We start from the raw sequence: 21,662 nt of genomic DNA, 5'->3' as shown, positions 1-21,662 counted from the left end.
AAGGTCTCAGGATTTTCTGCTACAAGTGTGGTCGAATGGGCCACTTAAGCGGATGTCCTCGTCCAACGCCCCTTTTGCAGTCTGGCGAGAGCTGGTTCAACCAATCATTACGTGTTGAAGGTGCTTCTCGGGCGAACTCACTCTTGTTTCCTACTTCAAGGCTTACCACTAGGTCTAGTGCCAACTTACACCACTAAAGACGTAAATGGGAAATCGGCAATGAAGGTTTCTATGGCTTGCCGGACGACGACATAGACATTCCGACAACTGCTTTCCTGGCTTGGCGGGCCAGACGGGATCAGCCTGTGTTAGCTGGGTACACCGACAATCCGCTGGCCATCAGTCCTGCCAACTCTGGGACTGCTGACACGTTGCCCCCCTCCCCCCCCCTCCCGCACGATTCATTTTCTCTGTCGAAGTCGAGCACATGTCTTCTCCCAACCACACGATTCGATTTGCACCCAGCCTATAATCACACGTGGCACTCAGATAGCTACGAAACCCTGTTTTCCAATGACACCTTGTCCATTACTGTTAACGAGCTTTCTCTGGAGAAAAATTAGTGTGACACCAATAGGCTCCATCCGTGGGCTTTAAAGGATGTGGATGGGCTCCTGTTGGCTTCGGATCATGTCTGGGCCAGTCTTACTAAGTTTTCAGCCCAAGATTGTTTTCCACCTCTCACGAATTTACTATGCATCAATGACTTTGAACTTAAACAAGCATCCAAGTTGGTTAAGCAATCTAACGGTGGGAATGGGGAGTCGATTATGGTCTCTCCCTCGGCTAAAAAAGCAACCAAAAAAAAGGTCGTCCTCTTTAATTCACCTTTCAAATCTGAACTATCGTGGATCCAAAACTAGGGGTGGTGGATATCTGGGTGGTGGCTCTCCTCGTCCAATGGCGGTACATGGACGTGAAAATTCAGATTTTGATAATCAATACGAGGTTACTATCAGCCCATCCAAGGAGATGGAAGAGGTTGAGGAATAGGGCTTGCTGGGTGGGAATAGCCGTGCATCCTCCATTTCATCGGCGGCGATTGATATGGTGCAACCGAGCCGTTAGCCATGAAAATCCTATTTTGGAACTGTCAGGGGCTTGGGAACCCCCAGAAAGTTTAGGTACTACAAGGTATCATCAGGCAGCAAGATTCCAACCTACTTTTCCTGTGTGAAACCAAATCATCGAGTTCTTTTATTTCATCTCTGAAATTCAAGCTAGGTTTTGACAAATCTTTTTATGTCAAGTCTTGGGGTAGCGCGGGAGGCCTTTACTTACTCTGGTACTCCAACACTGATTTAAAAGCGCTTTCTACTTCGCATAATCACATCGATTCGGAGATCGGGAGTAGCGGTGACCTCATTCATTGGAGATTCACTGGTTTTTGTAGCAACTCTGTAACAGTTGATTGGTCAATCACTTGGAATCTTCTTTGCTCATTAGCATCCTCTTGCTCTTTTCTTTGGGTTATGGGAGAAGATTTCAACGAGGTCCTTAGCATCAACGAGAAGAAGGGCGGCCCAACCCAGCTAATCAACCAGATTCTTAATTTCAGGTTAACGGTATCAAATTGCAATCTTCAGGACCTTGGCTTCTCTAGGAATCAATTCGCCTAGATAACCACGCATTTGGGAGGTATAAAGGAGCGATTAGATCTGGTTTTGGCCTCCCCGCTATGGATTTCTTTGTTCGGCAATGCCACGGTACACCATTTAGATCCCACCAAACCTAATCATATTCCTATTATCCTCTCCATGGATGGGGAGCCTGCTTACAGGAGAAAATGTCAACATGGATTCCGTTTCGAAGAGGTTTGGGCCTTACATGAGGAGTGTGAGAATGTTATAACGAAAGCGTGGAATTGTCCTGTGGTTGAGGTGCCTATGTTCCAAGTTGTCCACATAATCAAAGCCACTAGGGTTGCCCTTCTTGAATGGCAGCATGTGGTTTTTAAGAGGCGAAACGAGGAGATAAACGGAATCTGCTCGAAGCTCGGCTTTATTCTTGCTCAACCTTTATCGAATGCAACCTTAGCAGAGAGGACATTTTTGATGGATCAACTAGATGTCTTATTGGGCCAAGAAGAGACCTATTGATGCTAGAGGTCTCAGTCTCTGTGGTTGTGACAAAGGGATATAAACATCATATTCTTTCATCAGCGGGCTAAAAACCGCAAGTCCAAAAACTTTATCAAAAGACTGTCTGATAGAAATGGAACATGACATACTGATGATAGGGGTAGCTAAACTACAATCTTGAACTATTTTGAAGATTTATTCAGAGCCAGTCCATCGAGGGGTGGCGATGAAATTCTCCAGACTATCGAACTCGGGTAACTCCTAATATGAACCTTAGCTTGGAGATGCATGTGTCAGCTGAAGAAGTTCGGGTGGCTTTGTTCAATATGCATCCTTTCACAGCGTCGGGCCCAGATGGAATGTCTCCCTTCTTCTTCCAACAGTTTTGGTCTATCGTTAGACCATATGTGACAACTGTTATCCAATGCCTCTTGCACTCGGGCATATTACTAAAGCAGATAAATTACACCCCTCTTTGCCTCATCCCCAAAGTGAAAGCTCCTAAAGATATTACTCAGTTCATGCCTATAAGTCTCTGCAACGTTTTATTTAAGATTGCTTCCAAGGTTATGGCGAATTGGCTAAAAGGGATCCTTACCCACATCATCTCACCTGCATAAAGCGCGTTCATTCTGGGTAGACTTATCTCAGATAATCTTTACTAGCTTCGGAGATCTCTCATTTCCTCTTTGTGTGCCACTGGGGAAAAAAGGGTTTCTTATCTTTAAAGTTGGATTTAGCAAGGTATACGATAGAATTGAATGGAATTACCTTCATTGTATTCTAATTCATATGGGGTTCTTGCCGAAATGGATTGCCCTGGTGATGGAATTCGTTTTCATGGTCTCTTACTCATTTGTTATCAACGGACATCCTAGAGGCTACCTCATCCTTTCTCATGGGATTCGACACAGTGACCCCATTTCTTCCTATCTATTCTTACTTCGCATGGAAGACATGTCTGCCTTTATTGCCAAAAGGGAGACGAAAGGAAAATTACAGGGGCTTTCTATTTGCCCTGGCACCCCAAGTGTGAATCACCTGTTATTCACAGATGATAGCCTTATATTTTGTCAAGCTAACATGGCTGAATGCCATCAGATTTATGAGATTCTCACTTTCTACAAATGTGCATCGAGTTAGAAAGTTAATCTTCAGAAGAGCGAGGTTTATTTTAATCACAATATCAAACGCCCTCTGCGATCTAAGTTGGCTGCACTATTAGGTGTTCAGGGGGTTGACCGTCACACTATGTATCTGGGTACGCCGACCTTTGTAAGAAGAAACAAAAGTCATTGTTTTACATACATCAAATAGCGCCTTTGGAATAGACCCTAAAGCTGGAAATGGAAGATTTTAAGTGCTGCCGGGAAAGAACTACTTATCAAGTCCATTGCGCTTGCCGTTCCATTATACACTATGAACTGCTATCTTCTGCCTAATTACAATTGTGAGGAGTTAAACCAATTAATTATCTCCTTCTGGTAGAACAATATTGATGGAGGGAAAAAAATTCATTGGTTCTCATGGGAGAAACTCTGCATCCCGAAAGTTGACGGCGACTTGTGCTTACAAAATCTATATGCATTCAATCTTAACCTTTTGGCTAAACAAGAATGAAGGATTCTCGTGGATCCCAACTTTCTGGTTTCGAGGGTTCTAAAGGCTATGTACTTTCCCAATGTCACCTTCCTTAAGCCTTCGGTGAAGGCAAATGCCTCCCACTCTTGTAAGAGCATCTGTTCAGCACGGAATATATTATCCCTAGGATCCAGTTGGCAAGTGGGTAGTGGCGTTTCACTGAAAAAATGGGAAGATCCATGGATTCCTTTGCCAGCTCGCTTTCGAATTTTTACTCCTGAGCCGTCTGCCGCGCTTATCCAGACGGTCAACGAACTAATTGACCCTATCTCTAGATCATGGAACTTCTGGTGTCTTCACTATTCTCTGAGTTGGAAGTCAACACCATTCGGGCTATCCCATTGAGTTTCCATAGCTCCGCTAATCTGCTAACTTGGCACTATGAGAATGATGGAAGATTTACGATGAGGAGTGCCTACCACCTCGCGAGAAAGTGGTTATATCTGAGCAGCTTAAGATCCTCTTCCTCCTCCAATCCTAACCGTGAATCCATCTTTTGGGCCAAGGTTTGGTGTGCCAATGTGCCTCCAAAGGTCAAAGTTTGCATGTGGCGTCTCTGTAACAACATCATCCCTACTAAAGTGAACCTCACTAAGAGCCATATCATGACTGATCTGCTGTGCATGATGTGCAACCACCCTGAGGAATCAATCCTCCACTTACTGAAGGACTGCCCCTTCACTAAATGCACTTGGTTATCTTCTTACTTTGGCTACTTGTTACAAGGATCCTCCCTCTAATCCTTCCTCTTTTGGGCCATGGAAATCACAGAGCTTATCAAAGCTGCCCTTTTTGAATCCTTCGTGATGATATGTTGGGTGCTTTAGGGCACCAGGAATGAGAAGCTCTAAAATAACAAATGCGATTCACCAGATGCTATTGTGGCACGAGCAACTCAGTGGTGGCAATTTTTTGTGTTGGCTAATGAAAGAACATCTCCTAGCTTTCCATTTCAAGCTCCGGCAAAATGGTGCTACCCTCCATCGGGACGTCTTAAACTCAACATCAATGGCTCCTAGAACCGTGAGAGGTGCTACGAGGGTTATGGCTTAATAGTGCAAAATGCAACATGAGGCTTTTGGCTACAAAGTGCGGGAGCTTCTCTGATGTTTTCTGACCACTCCAATCGGAAGCTATGGCTATTACAATTGGGTTGATTTAGGCGTTCGAAACGGGTTTTTCTAATATCCTATGTGAGTTCGATTCACTTCAGATTGTCAAAGCTTCGCAGGATCCTTCGGTTAACTTGTCGTCTTTTGGACAACTAATCAAAGACATCAAGTCGCTTGCTCTGGCAGTCACTGAAGCTCCTATCACCCACATTCATCGTCAAGCCAATGGTGCGGCCCATAGACTAGCTCGTCTTGGCCTCACTGTAGATCAGTGCGTTGAATGGAAAGGGTCTCGCCTTAGTATTATCATTGATACATATACTAGATGTGGATTGTCCCTCTACTATGTAATCCTTTGTGTTGCACTGTCTACATTGATATGAATGAAATACACTATCGTTTCCTTCAAAAAAAAAAAAAAAAAAAAAATAGAAATACCCATGCCTACCACATATTATAATGGATAATACTTTCATTCCTAATAAGAAGAATGCACATATCCTACTCATTGTGAATTATATATTTTCACTGTATAAATTTTATAATCATAACTGTTTAACTCTTAATTTTTTTTTTTTTAAATTATTCGAATTAGAGATCATTTATGCATCCAAATGTACGAAACAAATCAGCAGTGTTAATACTAGTAGCATATCGTGAATAACGGTTTATTTATATGACCCGTTGTGGTGATTAAACGATCTATTTCAAATGATTTTTTTTAAATATTCTTTAAATAAAGATTAAAAAATTAAACAATTCTGATTTTGCGATTTATATAGTAATAATACCCAATTCATAAGGGTAAAATATGTATATTCTCCATATGATGCAAGTATGGCTAATAATAATTAGCAATAATCGTAATAAATAGTAAAGGAATAATTTATACGCATGGTGGCACATAAAAATGGCTTCCAGCATCCGAGGAGGCCACGCCCGCCGTACTACTCGTGCTCGGAAAGAGGACAATATGCCGAAAAGAAACGAGGATTGAAAATCAAATAGAAGAGAAGGTGGTAGGGCGCAGCCAGATACTCAACTAGGCCTGACAATTTCTGACACGATACAAAATTAACAGATATGCAGGTCGACACGATAACGAATCGAGTTATTATCGGATAACCCGATAAGCACATGTTAAGATAACGGATTGGTTCGGGTAGACATGTAGGTAACATGATACACGATAAGCAAAATATTAATTTTATAATTTTATAACCCTAAAATACTATAATAATTACATATACTAATTTAACAATTTTATACCCTTAAAAACAATAATAATTACATATATATATATATATATATAAAATATTAAAAATTGGTGACCATTGGATCGGCTTAAATATACATACCATTCAATTTCTTAAGTGTTATACGTACAAAATAAATAAATTTAAATGTACTTAATAAATAAATATATACACACACACACACCATTGAACTTGATGGGATACGAATTCTACGAAACTAATTTCAACGATCCAACCGTCAGACTTGTTTGTATATGCTTCGAGATCGCATCAGCAAAAAAATCGCAAAAAAAAAACATTCAGAGATCAAGTAACATGACAAAACTTTTCAATGGCTATCAACGAAAAATCACGATTTAACGGTTATTTTAACTCCGATTTTAATGATTTTTATAGTTAAACTCCTTGAACCTATATGAATACAATGAATGAACTTGATCTTCAATTTAAAATATTTACACTAGTGGATACCACAAAATCTTATGTTATACTTAATGAAAGTATGAATAAACTCTTAAGTGTTAGTGAATCTATTGTTTTGATGGGCCACGCATTCTATGAAACTAGTTTCAACGATCCAACTGTCAAACATGTTTGTATATATTTCGAGATCGCATACGCCAAAAATTACAACAAACCAACATTTAGAGATAAAGTAACGGGACAAAACTTTTCGACGATTATAAACAAAAATCATGATTTAACGGTTATTTTAACTCTGATTTTGATGATTTTTTACAGCTACACTCCTTGACCCTATATGAATATAACGAATAAATTCGATCTTCAATTTAAAATATTTACACTAGTGGATACCACTAAATCTTATGTTATACTTAATGAAAGTATAAATAAACTCTTAGTATTAGTGAATCTATCGTTTTGATGGAATACGCATTCTACGAAACTAGTTTCAATGATCCAACTTTCAAACTTGTTTGTATATGCTTCAAGATTGTATACGCCAAAAATCGCGAAAAACAAACATTCAAAGATCAAGTAACGGGACAAAACGTTTTGACGGTTAGCCACGATTTAACGGTTATTTGAACTTCGATTTTGTTGATTTTTTATAGCTACACTCCTTAACCCTATATGAATACAATGAATGAATTCGATCTTCAATTTAAAATATTTACACTAGTGGATACCACAAAATATTATGTTATATTTAATGAAAGTATCAATAAATTCTTAAGTGTTAGTGAATCTATCGTTTTGGTGGAATACGCATTCTACGAAACTAATTTCAACGATCCAACCGTCAAACTTGTTCTTATATGCTTCAAGATCGCATACTCCAAAAATTACAAACAACAAACATTCAGAGATCAAGGACGGGATAAAACTTTTTTATGGTTATCAACGAAAAATCACGATTTAACGATTATTTTAACTCCGATTTTGATGATTTTTTACAGCTACACTCCTTGACCCCATACGAATACAATGAATGAACTCAATCTTTAATTTAAAATATTTACACTAGTGGATACCACAAAATCTTATGTTATACTTGATGAAAATATAAATAAACTCTCAAGTGTTAGTGAATTTATTGTTTTGATGGGATACGCATTCTACGAAACTAGTTTCAACAATCCAATCATCAAACATGTTTGTATATACTTTGAGATCCCATACGCCAAAAATTGCAAAAAACAAACATTTAGAGATCAAGTAAAGGGACAAAACTTTTCGATGGTTATCAACGAAAGATCACGATTTAACGGTTATTTTAACTTCGATTTTGATGAGTTTTACAGCTACACTCCTTGACCCTATATGAGTACAATGAATGAACTCGATCTTCAATTTAAAATATTTACAATAGGGGATATCACAAAATCTTATGTTATACTTAATGAAAGTATGAATAAACTCTTAAGTGTTAGTGAATTTATTGTTTTGATGGGATACGCATTCTACGAAACAAGTTTCAATGATCCAACCGTCAAACATGTGTGTATATACTTCGAGATTGCATACGCCAAAAATTGAAAAACACAAACGTTCAAAGATCAAGTAACGGGACAAAACTTTTTGACGGTTATCAACGAAAAATCAAGATTTAATGGTTATTTTAACTCCGATTTTAATGATTTTTTTACAGCTACACTCCTTGACCCTATACGAATACAATGAATTAACTTGATCTTCAATTTAAATTATGTACACTAGTGATACCACAAAATATTATGTTATACTTAATGAAAGTATGAATAAACTCTTAAGTGTTAGTGAATTATTTGTTTTGATGGGCTACGCATTCTATGAAACTAATTTCAACGATCCAACTGTCAAACATGTTTGTATATACTTCGAGATTGCATACACCAAAAATTACAACAAACAAACATTTAGAGATAAAGTAACGGGGCAAAACTTTTCGATGGTTATAAACAAAAAATCATGATTTAACGGTTATTTTAACTCCGATTTTGATGATTTTTTTACAGCTACACTCCTTGACTCTATATGAATACAACGAATAAATTTGATCTTCAATTTAAAATATTTACACTAGTGGATACCACAAAATCTTATGTTATACTTAATGAAAGTATAAATAAACTCTTAGTGTTAGTGAATCTATCGTTTTGATGGAATACGCATTCTACGAAACTAGTTTCAATGATCCAACTTTCAAACTTGTTTGTATATGCTTCAAGATCTCATACGCCAAAAATCGCGAAAAACAAACATTCAAAGATCAAGTAACGGGACAAAACGTTTTGACGCTTAGCCACGATTTAACGGTTATTTGAACTCCGATTTTGATGATTTTTTATAGCTACACTCCTTAACCCTATATGAATACAATGAATGAATTCGATCTTCAATTTAAAATATTTACACTAGTGGATACCACAAAATATTATGTTATATTTAATGAAAGTATCAATAAACTCTTAAGTGTTAGTGAATCTATCGTTTTGATGGAATACGCATTCTACAAAACTAATTTCAACGATCCAACCGTCAAACTTGTCCTTATATGCTTCAAGATCGCATACTCCAAAAATGACTAACAACAAACATGCAGAGATCAAGTACGGGATAAAACTTTTTTACAGTTATCAACGAAAAATCACGATTTAACGGTTATTTTAACTCCGATTTTGATGATTTTTTACAGCTACACTCCATGACCCCATACGAATACAATGAATGAACTCGATCTTTAATTTAAAATATTTACACTAGTGGATACCACAAAATCTTATGTTATACTTGATGAAAATATGAATAAACTCTCAAGTGTTAGTGAATTTATTGTTTTGATGAGATACGCATTCTACGAAACTAGTTTCAACAATCTAATCATCAAACATGTTTGTATATACTTTGAGATCCCATATGCCAAAAATTGCAAAAAACAAACATTTAGAGATCAAGTAAAGGGACAAAACTTTTCGACGGTTATCAACGAAAGATCACGATTTAACGATTATTTTAACTTCGATTTTGATGATTTTTACAACTACACTCCTTGACCCTATATGAATACAATGAATGAACTCCATCTTCAATTTAAAATATTTACACTAGTGGATACCACAAAATCTTATGTTATACTTAATGAAAGTATGAATAAACTATTAAGTGTTAGTGAATCTATTGTTTTGATGGGATACGCATTCTACGAAACTAGTTTCAATGATCCAACCGTCAAACATGTGTGTATATACTTCGAGATTGCATACGCCAAAAATTGAAAAACACAAACATTCAAAGATCAAGTAACGGGACAAAACTTTTCGACGGTTATCAACGAAAAATCAAGATTTAATGGTTATTTTAATTCCGATTTTGATGATTTTTTACAGCTACACTCCTTGACCCTATACGAATACAATGAATTAACTCGATCTTCAATTTAAAATATTTACACTAGTGGATACCACAAAATATTATGTTATACTTAATGAAAGTATGAATAAACTCTTAAGTGTTAGTGAATCTATTGTTTTGATGGGATACGGATTTTACGAAACTAGTTTCAATGATCCAACCATCAAACATGTTTGTATATACTTTGAGATCGCATATGCCAAAAATTGCAAAAAACAAACATTTAGAGATCAAGTAACGGTACAAATTTTTTCGACGGTTATCAACGAAAAATCACAATTTAATGGTTATTTTAACTCTGATTTTGATGATTTTTTATAGCTACACTCCTTGACTCTATATGAATACAGTGAATGAACTCAATCTTCAATTTAAAATATTTACACTGGTGGATACCACAAAATATTATGATATACTGAATGAAAGTATGAATAAACTCTTAAGTGTTAGTGAATCTATTGTTTTGATGGGATACGCGAAACTAGTTTCAACAATCCATTCGTCAAACATGTTTGTATATACTTGGAGATCGCATACGCCAAAAATTGCAAAAAACAAACATTCAAAGATCAAGTAACGAGACAAAACGTTTCGACGGTTATCAACAAAAAATCATGATTTAACAGTTCTTTTAACTCCGATTTTGATGATTTTCTACAGCTACACTCCTTGACCCTATATGAATACAATGAATGAATTCGATCTTCAAATACGGAATCTACAAAACTAATTTCAACAATCTAACCGTCAAACTTGTTTGTATATGCTTCAAGATCGCTGCCAAAAATTGCAAAAAACAAACATTCGGAGATCAAGTGACGGGACAAAACTTTTCGACGGTTATCAACGAAAAATCATGATTTAACGGTTATTTTAACTCCAATTTTGATGATTTTTTTTACAGCTACACTCCTTGACCCTAAATGAATACAATGAATGAATTTGATCTTCAATTTAAAATATTTACACTAGTGGATACCACAAAATCTTATGTCACGATGATTAATGAAAATTGAGGATTTTGTAAAAGGAATAACATGCAAGCTTTGAGTTCCATTGACATGGTTTAAACTTTTGAGAAAGGCTTCACAACCGTAAAAACAAAAACTCTTTCATTTTGCATGTCCTTGCACATTTAATATTTTGTAATAGACTAGTAGTGTGTGGATGTTTGTTTATTAGGCTCTTATTTTTTAGTGTAGATGTAGTACTTAAATGACAAATGTGTTTTTATGTTTTGAAGTAATATTTATGTGGCAATGTGTGGTATGTGCAAATTTAAGGAAAAAAAATATTTTTCTTAACGAGTCATAACAGGTCGGGTCACTTTACCCGTTGGGTAAAGTGACCTGACCTGTTAAGGACCTGTTAAGATAACGGGTGTGGCACGACACGACCCGTTAAGATAATAGGTATTACACGAAAACGACACGAACATGACAGACACGACCCGTTTGCCAGGCCTATGCTCAACCATTGGTGAACCATGTTATGGTTGGGGCACAAATTTGTTAGAATATCTAAGACATGATTAATTATTAAAGGAGTATCCAAATTATAATATACTTGGTACTCAACTGTGAAATATTAGCTAGAGGTAAAATGAGTAGAAATATTGAAAGTCTATCTCGTCCAAACATACTATTAAAAGTGATTAATGAGATGAGATTAGGAGCTGGTTTGGTATTGTTGTGCTTTAAAAAAAAAAAAAAAAACTACTTCTATTGTGCTGCGAGAATAAACAGTTGTGAAATAAAGCAGTAGATTGTTTAGTAAACTTTTTCGTAAAAGTGCTTTTAGCAAAAAAAAACAGTGTTAAAGTGTTTGGTAAATTTTTATGTAAAATCGTTGCGACAATGTAAAATGACTAAAAAAGATATGATGTTGAATATTATATAATAATTTTTTATCTTTTCTTTTATTATGACATTTATAAGATTTATATAAACTATTTATAAACAGTTGTGAGCTTTGAAGAATGTACTTTTACCTTTTTTATTAAGATATTTATAATTTTTTATTCTATTCTTTTCTCTAAGAGTCGTTTCTTCTTTACCTTGTCCCCATTTTATTTTTGCAGAATCTTTGTATATTCTATCTTCCGCTAGTCACGCCCTCTCTCCCCCTTCTCTCTCTATCTCTCTCTGTCTCTCTCTACTTGATCCTAAGGAAGGCTAGGTTGTGGGGAAAGGAAGGCTGGGTCGCATCAATTGATTCGCGGAAGATGGATGAACTTCGATTTCAAGACTTGTAGTCGATGTTAGCGGCGAAGGTGTCGAGCCTTTCCCATTGAGATTTTGGGTCTCAAGTAGAAGGGTGCAAATCTAACATTCTTTGTGCAACCCATATTTTGACAAAGCCCAGAAATTCGACGAAGAGGCCTCGAATTTCGACAAAACCTAGATATCCGACGAACTTCCCGTCGCTCCTATCCCAGAAATCCAAAGAAGCTCAGAGTCAAAGAGAACGAAAGAGAGACGTGGCGGGGTTAGTGACGAAGTCGACGGGTATGATGTATAATTTATTTAATTGCTAAAGGTCATTTTGGATATTGGAAAATTTCATTAAAGGCCTTAGCGCCTCTTGCGAAATACGTTTGCACAGACGCTGGGCAAGCAAAAAAAGCCGGTTTTTCAAAGTTGGGTTTTGCAGCTTTGTGTTTTCGGTTTTTTTCCACCCAAAACTACGAAAAAAAGCTGAAGTTGAATATTTACCAAACATAAAAAAGCTCCCAGCTTTTTTTTATACCCATTTTTTTTTTAAAAGCACCTCAGTACCAAACCAGGACTAATGTAATTATTATCTAACGGTCATACATAATTCATATAAATATATGTATTTAATACAATTATCATTTGATGGTCAGATAAATCGGAATTGACCACTCAAGAATCCTGCATATATGGCTCCCTAGCTCAAAAGCATATCGATCAAAGAGTGCCATAAATATGTATTTTTTTCTTATATAAAAAATAGGCAGACATTCAATAAGAATGAAATTACACTTAGCAAACTCTTTCAAGAGAAAATCCTCAACAAAGAATGTTTGGCTATGGACCTGCTGTGTGAAGCACTATGAAGCGACAGTATTTGGAATTAGCCTCAACTAAAATACATACAATTAGACATGTTATTTACTGTTTACTCTATTGTCTATGCCTATTGGAATTGAGATCCTTTTTAGATCTCTGTGTTTGGAATTCAAGGATCCGGAGCTTTAGGCTTTTGAAGAGAGAGATATTCAGGGAGTTTAAGAGAGAGATCCGAACCCTTCGTTTGTGTGACGTGGTCAGTGTGATAGGCTAATTGGGGCTGCATGATTTAAAATGAATGGTTCAGATCTCTGAGTCCATCAGCTCCGTACACAAAGCACTGGAGAGGATCCCAATTATGTGTAGAGTGTTGATCATCCATAAAGTCAATCTTACACGCTGATCTTTTGATGTTCTTGAAACTGGTAGTAATTAAAGAAGGGAGATGATTTTCACACATTTTTCAGTCTCTCATGCACTCTTATTTGATCATGTTTATTTCCATAAAGAACTTACATGTTAAGAGGATTAAGCGCATCGACTCGAACAACAAACGGCAAGGTTTGATGAAAACTATACAGGCTATGTTTGGATGGGGATTTTCGATGCCAAGTTATGAAATAATGAATTATAAAATGTTATAGAGAGGGGTTAGAAAAGTCCTTCATGAACATTGTAAAGGAACATGAGAGGGATTTGTATATGACACCTCCCAAAGAAGGAATTAGCAAATCTCTCTCATGCCTATGTAATGCTTATGGAGAGTTTTTCTAATCCCTTCCATTTGACATTTTGTAGTTCATTCCTTTATAACTTGACATCAGTAAATCCCTTGAAACTAGAAAACCCACATCTAAACATAGCCATGGAGTTGATTTGATCTCTTTATGGTCAATGGAAATTGTGGAATATCAATTAAAAATGTGGATTAGGTAGACATATGCTACATCAATTCTTTATCTTCATAAATGGTATCATTATCATGTATAATTCATTTGTTTCTTATTTTGTCTTCGATAGTATTAGTATCACGTTTATATATATGTAAGAAGTTAACAACGAAAAGTCAAGTCTTCGAGTAACCTTTAATTTTTGTGGCCTCGGTTGTGTCATGAGTCATGATTGATCGTTGCATTCCTCTAAAATATCTTGTCCTGATTTTTCTTATTATCAAAATTGTGACAGATATAATCTTTCAGAACGTTGGTCTTTGCAAGAGATGATTTTTTTTTTTTTTTTTTTTATTTTAAAAAGGATAAGTTGGTGGCTTTGCCACAATAGTTCACTTTTTCGGAGATCGGAAAGACTCACATAGGCATTTCAACCTTCCGGTGGCTACCATCGTGTGGTTCACTAGTACTAGGAATCGAACATAAAACATGCCGTGTAGAATACAAGCCTGGAAAATGATTTTAGAAGTGGTATATTTTTCTTATAGTGCCTTCAATAATATGAAGAATTACTTAAGGTGGAAGATGTTTTGGCATATATAGGATGTGTTTAAAAACATCGTGGTTAGAATAAGGTCGACATCTTAAATACCTGTAAAAGATAAAAAAATTGATCACTCAAACATTTATACTTATTTAACAGTAACATTGTCTTGTGCATGTTATGTTCTTATTAATTATCACTTAATGAAAAATAATAAAACGACAATGGTTGTTCAAAAATTACCCCTCCATCTTGTTAAAATTACTTGGATTGTGAGTTAAGAGTTTAAGCTCATGACCACCAATTTCTTAAATACTTCTGTAAACACTGTTTGTTCTAATTTTTCCACTTTAATCTGTTGGAATCTTATCCCCCTACACATAATCATGTGAAACTTAATTTTCATGGTTATTTTCTGAATGATTTTGCAGCTGCAGGTTTCATTATTCGATCTCAAAATGGTGAGCTTTGATTGCTAGAGATAAGCCTCTTTGTCCTTTTAATGTGCTCTTGGCAGAAGCTATATAAAAAGATTGTTGTTAGAAGTGACTTAAAAATTCTTATTGATCGCATTAATGGTATTCTAAACTTTGTTCATAACATTGAGTCCATGAATTTTGTGGAGAAGTGAATTTTGTTGCTGATAGTTTAGCAAGTTTAGATTATTCTTTGCATTCAAATTGTATTTGTCTTCAAATTGTATTTGTCTTCTTGAATTCCGGTTCGATTTATATTTAATTTGGATACCCCGTCGTTTTATTGTGGAAGTCTTTTGTTGCATGATTTAATTTGAATTTCTGCATCTTGTGTCATGCCTCACATCCACTTAGAAAAGGTAGACTATTTAAAATAATAGAGCCCGTGACACACTTGTCTTCAACGAGAAATTTATTGTTGTCGAAGGCAGGTGAAATCAATATTTTGACAAGTGGTCCCTTGCGCGTAATGTTGGTACTTGGCATTATGTGCTAGTGAATGAAATTACATAGTTTCTAGGGCCGAATACACCATATTAAATGCATCAAAGAAGAAGGAAGTAGAAGAAGAATTAAAGAACAAAATTAGAGATAGAATGTGCACGAGATACCAATATCTCAATAGTACTTTTGTCTAAAACTTCGAATGGGACTTCATATCCTTTAAGGATGAGTTTGTTCTGGACTATCTCGGATTGGATTAAACTCAAAGGCTAAGCTAGACTGGTTTAGACTAGACTAAGTTGGATTAATTTAGTGAAGCATTTAGTCCAGTGTCGGACTAACAAGCAAAATAATATTTGGATAATTTTATTTGAACTCATATAACCTCTTTTTACACCCAACTTATACTTTAAATGTGAAGTGTCATTTTTACCCTATTGTATAATTATCATAACGTACAAAATGAAATTAACAACACAATTAAAATTGATCAATAAACTCACACCCAATAGTATCATTGCACAATCTTCATACTACATTCTATTCCGGCTAAACCCTAAGACGAAATAAGCTCTTTTTTATTTATGCAAGTTTCTTTTTCACTTAGTTCTAAATTTAACTTACGTTCGTAAGGATTGAAAACAAAAACTCAGTAGAATTTAGAGAAAGTAAAAGTGCAAGACTAGATGGCGCTAACAGGACGATGATCGGTAAAATGTATCTTTTTTCTTCTTCAAAATTGACCTACAATTACAAATGATCAGTAGAAAAATCATGAGTAACACTCCAGTGGTCCAGTTGACCTCCATTTCTTTCAGAAGGCTTGAAAAGTTGGTCCTTTTTCTTCCATTGCATTGTCAAGTCTCTTAATTTCACATCTTAAGTTTAAGGCTTTTCATCTTGATCCTTCCTCCGGCTCATAGTTGTTTCTCACACAGTTGAGCTTGACATGCAAAGTTTATATGCTTTCTTTGGTATTGTAATAATATTTTTTGGTTATGTCTTGATCCTTTTGAACAAAATTGGGTATAGCTTTGCTCTAACAATTCGTCATTGGAAGGGAGTCAAAGATGTTTTATGGTATCTTCGTGGGGCAAAAGACATGGGTCTCTTCTACTCTGAGAAATCCACAAATGACCAGAGCCTTGTTGGATATGCAGATACTAGTTTCGTCAATGATCCGCATAAATCCCGCTTACAAACTGGATATGTGTTCAATTATGGGAATACAACAATTTAATGGCGCTCAATGAAGCAAACATTAGTTGCTACGAAGTCAGACAAATCCACTTCAATGAAAATTTGGCAGACCTATTCACCAAATCTTTACCAATGTGCACATTTTAGAAGCTAGTGCATGGTATCGGATTACGTCGGCTTACCAATCAGTTAAATTTGAAGAAAGTGGAATCAGGGGGAGTATCCATGATATATGCACATTGTACTCTTTTTCCTCCAACTAGAATTTTTCCCACTGGGTTTTTCCTATCAAGGTTTTAACAAGGCAACATAAGCATACTTAACACTACATCAACAATCCAAGCAAAGTTGTACTCTTTTTCCCTTTGCTACAGTTTTTTTATCCCACTGGGTTTTTCCAAGAAAGGTTTTAACGAGGCAACTGATGTTGATATGTGGGCATCCAAGGGGGAATGTTGTAAAAGTTGTGGGAGTGAATGCTCACATGTTTTTAGCCAAAGGTGAGAAAGACTTTAGAATAGTGACCAGATTGTTGTTGTATGAGGTTTTTCAAAGAGCACTCATTTCACCTTTGTAAGTTTTCACATGTGTGGCTCTATTTAAAGAGCACTCAGTGTATGATCACAACACACAGCAAAAGAAAAGAAGTGAAATCAATAATATCAGTATCCCTCTTTTCCTCTCTTTACCTACAATCATTTTGTGTTAGAATTACAAAATTAAACAGTGTGATAAATTGCACCCCCTTCACTCCTGCCCCTAGCAAATGTTACCTCTCTAACTTTTGCCTATTTATAACAACAGCTAGATATATTGGAAGGAGAGAACGTACGTATGCTTGAGTTTGATATTTTTATTTTTTGAATGGGTGTAACGATAATTTTACTTATTGAATTGGGTTTGCAAGGGTAATTTAGGTAGTACATTTAGGTCTAAAGAGATATTGGTAGTTTAATTAAAAATAATATGAGTGTAAAGAGTAAGCTGGGTATAGAGAGATGTTATATGGGTTTAAATAAAATTTCCCATAATACTTTTCTTTTCTTTCTTTTCTTTTTCTTTTTCTTTTTCGTTTTCTTTTTCCTCTACCATTTTTTTTTTTTTTTGTCTGACCTTTACCATTCTCTAGAACACACTTTCTCTCTTTCTCCATTTTTTTCTATTTTTTTCTTGAAAAGTTATCCTCAGAACCCAGAATCATCGTCTGCTTGATTGGGACCTTTTGATAATCCCTATGCGAAGCCTTTGCAATTACAACTTCATCTCAATATTTTTCACTTCACAAATTCGCTCAAATAAAAAAAATCATATCACTGGAATTGCAAAAACCCATATTCAAATCACAAAACCCAAATTCAATCGCAAATTTGCTTGAAACACAAAACCCAGACTTGAAATGCAAACCCCAAACTCAAATTGCAAATACAAAATTTCATTTGAAACTTTGCAACATTTGCAGAAATCAATTTCCACATTAGTTTCTGTAAAAATCAGTTCTCACCTACAAAATCGAGTAAAGTAAATGATTGAAGGCGCATGAGGAGGAAGCAAGCCCTCCAAATGATGCTACTTGATTCTGCATTCTTCGAAATTTGAAACAAACAGACAAAGAGATCTTGGGTTCGCGAGTGTAGACGACAGTGACGCGAGCAGATGAAGCAAGCAGAGAGAAGAGAGAGGACGTGACGTAGAGAGAGAATGAGACGCAGTGAAGGTCTTACCTAGGGTTGGGCACGGGCCGGGCCGGGCCCAATTTTGAAGGGACCGGACCGGACCTAGGTTCAAAGGGAACGGGCCGGGCCGGGCCGGGGATTACATTTTTTAATATAAGAACCGGACATTACCCGGCCCGGTTGAAACGGGCCGGTTCGGGCCGGGTCCACGGGTCCTTTTTTTTTTTTTTTTTTTTTTGGGTTGTTTGAAAGAAAAAAAAAATTGTACATATTCACAGATTGCAAACTGCACAGATTGCAATCTGCACAAAACTGCACAGATTGCAATCTGCACAAAAAACTGCACAGATTGCAATCTGCACAAAACTGCTATGCAACACTTCTTAGCCACCTAAAATTTAATCAAATTGCTATATCAGAACCATCATCAAATTGCTATGCAGGAGAGATTCATCTCCAACAGAAACCACAGATGAATCTACAACAAAAACAACAGAACTGCAATATTATCCTTTCAAATTTTCAATATTATTTAAGAGCATCTATTACACTCACCTGCTATCTCGTTCAACCGTCAACTAAAGTTTGAAAATCCTCCCAACTTAATAAGGTACAAGATCATAAAAAGGGAATAGAACTGCAACCAGAAGTAGACCAATCTCTTCAGTTTGATTGTAATGCAGCGTCCATTGTTCCAAAAGCCCCAACCCTATCTCGAGGAATCAGGCGTAGTTCAGAACCATGCTTGAGGAATACATTCCCTGAGAAAGCCAGTCAAAGGTTGTGTGAAACCAAGGGTCTAATCCATGCTAACAATAATGATGAATTCAGTACCACAATTATTCTAATTGACAATTTAATATCTATCCGTTTGGGGAGTGCACATAGCGACATTTGTTTTTTTGTGTACATGAACATACATCATAGCATAGCATTGAAACTAAGCACAACTAAATATTCTTCATAATGAGAATCCTTGAACTCCTATTTATACCCTGGAAATTGAGAGGTCTTGCAAAGTACGTTGCATAAATCTATACCATCCCTTGTGATTCCATCATACATTTACTTCTATGAGTCTATCAAATAAAAGCTAAAGCTATTATTGTTCACAGAAATCTTACTGTTTGTTAAAATTTCAATTGTCCAAAGATTGGACAGTATCAATTCTAATTTCAGATTGGATCTTGGGATAGGAAAAATCGCACAACAATTTAAACTACAAAAACAAAACTCATTGTCCCTTGAAGTGACAAGGACTAAGATATTGGTATGTGTTGGGTGCACTTCAAACTGCCACATTGATCCTTCCAACTTCATACAAAATGTAGGACATTTCATTTACGTTTCAGTTGAAGCAGAACAAATTATGCGCTCTTAATATTCTTGAGGAATTCTTGTGAACTCAATCCCATAAGACCAAATGATGAAACATTTTTCTAATATCAAATTCGAGAATGTCATCTGAATTCAATTCCCCATTTCCTTACCTCAGCTCTATACATTCCCTAATTTCAAATTTTGGTCTTTTTGTTGAGGTTTATATCGCTATTGCTCTACATAAATTATAAGCCCGAGCCGTCAGTTAAAAAGACCACAAGATCTAATCTTCATAAGCGTATTGCAATCTCATACTTTGGATCACAAAAAAAGGGATGCCCAATTTCCAGAAACCAAAAACCCTTATCGATTCCGATCAATGCCCACTAAACTCCACAAGCAAATCAATTGAAATTTCCAACAAAACCCAAATCATAAATCAGAAAGTCACAAACTTTACGAGCCAAAAATGAAATCAACAGCGACATGCAAAAGCCCAGAAGTCAAATTACCGTTGGTGATGATAGCGCTGGTTTGGGGAGGCACTTTGAATTCCTCGGCCGCGAATTTCAGCACGGCGGTGAAAGGGGCTGCTTCCGGCACGCTAAACCTAAAAAAAAAATCACAAAAAATTGATTGAATTATAAAAAAAAATTATGGAAAATCGAAATAGGAATTGGAATAGAAATTGAGGGGGTTATGTTATACGAACACTTTGAAGGGGAGCTTCGGATCGGAGGTTAGAGTGACTTTGAAGGAGACCTTTCCAGATGTCGGACTTCAAGAAGAAAATCGAGGATGAGAGACGGAAAGGTCGAGGTCGATCGAGAGAGAGCAAAGACTATTAGGGTAAAACCTAAAACCAACGGTCATGATTGGAAGGTATGTTTATTTTCAATCTGGGCCGTCCATTTCAATTACAAACGGGCCGGTTCGGGGCCCCGTTTTTCTATAAATCTGGAACCGGCCCGACCCTAGAATGTCATTACCTAGGCCCGCCCCGCCCCGTTTCCCCTATTTAAAAACAGGACCCGCCCCGTACCCGCCCCGACCCGCCTATACCCGCCCCTACCCGCGGGCCCAAGACCCGTTTGCCCAACCCTAGTCTTACCAACCTCATGGTTTTTGAGGGGATTGGCTAAGACCTCTAGGGAAGAAGACAGTCCACGCGAGTCTCGTTTAATCCCACTTACCTTAGTCCGTGTACCTAACAAACATAGAACTACACTAATGTATAGCCCTATACAATCCAGTGAGAGTTATTAAGTCCAAACAAACGCACCCTAACTATATAATTCACATGGCGCTATTATGTGTTATGGTAAAATACAAAGACAATAATAATCTTTGATAAAGTTCCCTCTTATTTCACACCAAAAAAATATACATATTATAACTCTTTCATTGCAGTAAAAACCAACCATATGTAAGCAAAAAAAATTCAAGTATTTAAGAGTATCTCCAAATGAGATGTCAAAAAGTCCACATCAGCAATAATGGTACAAAAAAACATCACTTGTGTTTTCCAACAAAAATTCCAATTCCTATGTGTGCTACATCGGTAAATTGAATAGAATATTTAGCGAAGTAGACAATATGGATTGATGAAATAGACGGTATGGATTAATGTGTTGTGGTAAAATCCAAAGACAATAATAACCTTTGATAAAGTTCCCCCTTATTTCACACCAAATATATATATATATGTGTGTGTGTGTGTGTGTGTGTGTGTGTGTGTGTATTATAACATATATATATGTGTGTGTGTGTGTGACATCCCGTCCCGGAAATATCAAAACGTACGTGTGAAATTACAAATTTGCCCCTAGTTGTTTCGTCATGTTGTTTGGTTGTTTGTGTGGTGTTGGCATGTGTTGGGCCACACACACACACACACTATCCCTATCCCTCTCTCTCTGTCTTTCTCCCTGTCTCTCCCCGTGTTCCCATTTCTCCCATTTCCACTGTGTACGTACGGACAAACCCACAAACACCCTAAACACTAGCAGATCGAGGAAACTAAGAGCACAGTTGTGATCGTGAAGTTCGTGGGAGCACAATCGTACCATTTTCAGTTCATAGTTGACTTGGTGAGGTCCCAGGGATCCTAGGAGTGCTTCGTTGGACGAATTTGGACA

At 36.5% G+C, this 21,662-nt stretch overlaps 1 protein-coding gene across 1 annotated transcript; it reads right to left on the bottom strand.

Moving 5' to 3' along the window:
- Positions 1-18,708: 18,708 nt before the first annotated feature.
- Positions 18,709-20,644, bottom strand: LOC137743002 (ubiquitin-fold modifier 1-like). The gene is made up of 4 exons (XM_068482926.1): positions 20,640-20,644; positions 20,237-20,302; positions 20,037-20,134; positions 18,709-18,965 (listed from the first exon to the last, which is right to left on the bottom strand). The coding sequence occupies exons 1-4, from the start codon at positions 20,642-20,644 to the stop codon at positions 18,868-18,870; spliced, it is 267 nt and encodes an 88-aa protein (XP_068339027.1). The 3' UTR covers positions 18,709-18,867.
- Between the last annotated feature and the right edge of the window lie 1,018 nt (positions 20,645-21,662).

The sequence above is a fragment of the Pyrus communis genome, chromosome 8, assembly GCF_963583255.1.
Source record: "Pyrus communis chromosome 8, drPyrComm1.1, whole genome shotgun sequence".
In the NCBI taxonomy this organism is placed as follows: Eukaryota; Viridiplantae; Streptophyta; class Magnoliopsida; order Rosales; family Rosaceae; genus Pyrus; species Pyrus communis.
The sequence above is the reverse complement of the archived record's forward strand: the minus strand, read 5'-3'. Positions and strand labels throughout refer to the sequence as shown.